Source organism: Limulus polyphemus, unplaced genomic scaffold (assembly GCF_000517525.1).
Source record: "Limulus polyphemus unplaced genomic scaffold, Limulus_polyphemus-2.1.2 Scaffold813, whole genome shotgun sequence".
Lineage (NCBI taxonomy): Eukaryota > Metazoa > Arthropoda > Merostomata > Xiphosura > Limulidae > Limulus > Limulus polyphemus.
Genome location: NW_013666423.1, coordinates 275,452 through 278,562, shown reverse-complemented (window position 1 = coordinate 278,562; position 3,111 = coordinate 275,452). Strand labels below are relative to the sequence as shown.

The 3,111-nt window shown below is 29.9% G+C and overlaps 1 protein-coding gene across 1 annotated transcript in view; it reads right to left on the bottom strand.

Moving 5' to 3' along the window:
- The window catches only part of LOC106460671 (Fanconi anemia group J protein-like), a 74,448-nt gene that overhangs the window by 2,417 nt on the left and 68,920 nt on the right, over nucleotides 1-3,111 (bottom strand). Inside the window, exons 21-23 of the mRNA XM_022387431.1 lie at nucleotides 2,881-2,909; nucleotides 1,985-2,112; nucleotides 1,496-1,560 (exon numbers count right to left, since the gene is read on the bottom strand). Of these exons, the coding sequence (XP_022243139.1) occupies nucleotides 1,496-1,560; nucleotides 1,985-2,112; nucleotides 2,881-2,909 (222 nt within the window). The remainder of the gene's footprint in view (nucleotides 1-1,495; nucleotides 1,561-1,984; nucleotides 2,113-2,880; nucleotides 2,910-3,111) is intronic.

Here is a 3,111-nt window from a genome sequence, read left to right as displayed (position 1 = left end):
GATCCTGATGTAAACCATATTAATACAAAAAAGTACGAAATTAAACGTAAAAATACTCTATAAAATTGTTATTGCTCAAACAAACTATAATTTTTATAGCCTTCAAATTTGTTTGGTTACAGAGCTATCAAATAGAAAATCAGACCCCTCCTGCCACATCCTTTCTTTCACAATTTGTTGATGGTTCTCTCTTACGTTTCATCATATATTATCTATAACCAATAGAAAGCCAAGGTTTTTATCTATCAAATAACGTATTGTATAATGTTGTTTTCTGAACAGATAATCATTAATTTCACTCAGAGTACAAGTTCTGTTCCCTTGGGAAAGCTAATGACTAGCTTGGATGTATTTGTAATGGCTCTTGTTGTATAGTTAGAAAGCCAGAAAAATTGTGATTGTTAGAGGAAATTGTCTGCTTTTTGCATGTTATTAGTCTATATTTTTTGGTACATTATTTAATTAAATAAAAATTATTTAATGCACAACTACCATTAGTATAAAAAAGTAGGGTTAAGTGTCATCTATAGTTGACAGCAAAAAAATTAATATTTGTGTAAGTACTTTATTTAATGTTTTTCATGTTTATTCAATATTCATTATTATAAAAGTAACTAAAGTGTAAAAATAGGGATATCTTTAGGTTAGTTAAGGTTAGATTAGGTAAAATAAACAATAATAATAATAAAAATATTGAACGAGGCACGAATGCAAGCAGCTTGGAGTAGCTCGTGGGTAATGTAATTTGAAAGTGTAACATGAGCTGCATGTTACCCAAGTGATTTACAACTTGTATTGGAGCAAACAGTAGTTAGACATGGTTCAAAGGGCAATAACACAATAAAATTTAATTCTAAATAGATGTATATTGTTAAAGTTTAAAGCTACTAGGGATAAACGAATGTAGTTTCATGTTACAATTTGAAGTCATTCTAGAAAGAAAAAAAGAGTAATTTAGGTTTACTTTGATATTTTTTTGGTGGTTAAGAGGTCGGCCGAATTAACCGATCCCATTTTGAGACAGGGTAGAGAAAATAACAGATAAACTATAAAGTTTTACTAAAAAAAACGTTTGAAATCTATTTAGAAAGTTTTAGGGATTACACAAAGGAAATTTGATGAAGAAAATTGTTTTTAATCTTAAGATGAAAATCACTTTGCACTCGGACTATTCAACACAAATAATTGATATATTCAAGGATAAATCTATTTTGAGTATATTAAAAATACTTCAATAAAATATGATTTTTTGCATGTGAAAGACTTAGAATGCTTACTGAAAAACTGCCACTGTATCAACAGTTAGTAGTATCAAATCTATATAGACTTTGAACGAGTACAAAGAGATCACATGATCAGTCAAGTTGACTGAGCCCATGTTGAGAGTTAATTGCTTATTAACTACACAGTACAAGACATGACTTAGAATGTGACCTTGGATCTGAAGTAAATCATATTAATGGTTTTTTACCCTTCAAAACAACCTAGTACATACCTAAAATATACTTATGGTTTTTCTGGAAACGTTCATCCACAACAATGAGAGCTCCCCAATCAGTTCTGAAAAAAACAACAAAAAAGCATTAAAATACTACTTACTAAAAGCAGTAACTAAAATGCAGTATTTGTTGTTTCTAAACCATAATAGTTTCTGTACTCTTCAACAAATTGTTCTTTATAAGCATATATTGTTGTAATTAAATCAGGTGTCAGTTAACAGAATATTTTTGTTAATACCTAACTCAGTAACTATTTCAGGTGGCTGTACATCTTAAAAAACTGTTCTTTATTTCCAAATTATAGTAATTAAATTAGGTATCAGCATGATCAACAGAATATGCTTGTTAGTACCTAACTTAGTAAATACGTCAAATGACTGTACTGTTCAACATATTATTACTTGTTTATACTTTTAATTTACTGTGAGATTAATAAAAATCAATGCTATTTTGCTCATATTAACCAACCATAATACCCAACTCACCTATGTCTGATACATCGACCCAGAGCTTGGTTCAGGGCACGAAAAGCTTGTGTTTCATACCAATCATTTCCTGACATGAGATGCCTGCTAGTACAATACTGGTTGTTGTACTGTCTCTTCAGTGACACCTGAAAACAGCTTTTTGGTTTAGATGATGATTCTTAGATCTGGCTAACTGAGTAAATGTCTAATGATATATAGTGTAATGACTGAAAAATGAACTTTTATAGATTAACATTGATATTAGAGAAAATAAAATTAGAAGGTAGAAATTATCCATAAATTTGGTTCAATGACAATTTAGTACCAGGTTTTTTGTTTAATTTTTTTATTATCTTTCGTGTTGAATATTTTAGTGTCAAGAGTTAATTGCAATATCCTGTAATGCAAACCTCACTTCTTTATAGAATAATAGCAACTTGAATATATTACAACAGGAAGGAATTAGATATGCAGGCTTCAAGTATAAGTTGAATGATAAAATAAAGATGATTATCCTGATAATCAAGGCATTTATCTAAACAATGTTAAATGTAACCTATTTGATCTGCAGACCTGCCAACAAAAAATTTTGAAAAATAGTAATCCCTATGGGGACAAGCGAAAAATAGCAAAATATGTAAATGGAAATGATGTTGCTACTAATTACATTTTATTTAATACTTAATTACAGTGTACTACTGATTAAGAGCCCTGTAAGTAGCACTATTAACTTTCTTTAGGAAATCATCTGTAAATTCTTGGGAGAAACATAGTTTTGTACCATATCCATCTTCTTTATCAGCCTTGTTTTAAGGTACTGGTGTTTTGTAATTTCAAGATTTTTTTATCTCATTTTCATCTCCGTGAGCAATATAGAAATCACACACAAGTTGTACATCTTGCATAATTCATACCTTTTGAAGATGACACAATATCATTGAACCTTTTTTTTTGAATACTCATGCCTAAATTTCTGCTCACTATAAACTTTTCTTTGTTGGAGTCATTGGGGACAAAACAGAACCACATTTCTCCACCACTTTCCTCTCCAAAAATGATAAGTGCACCTTAGATGCTTACTACTCGCATGCTTTTTTAATAGACTATTTCAAGCATTTGTAAGATTGTGACACAAAGTGGAGAGT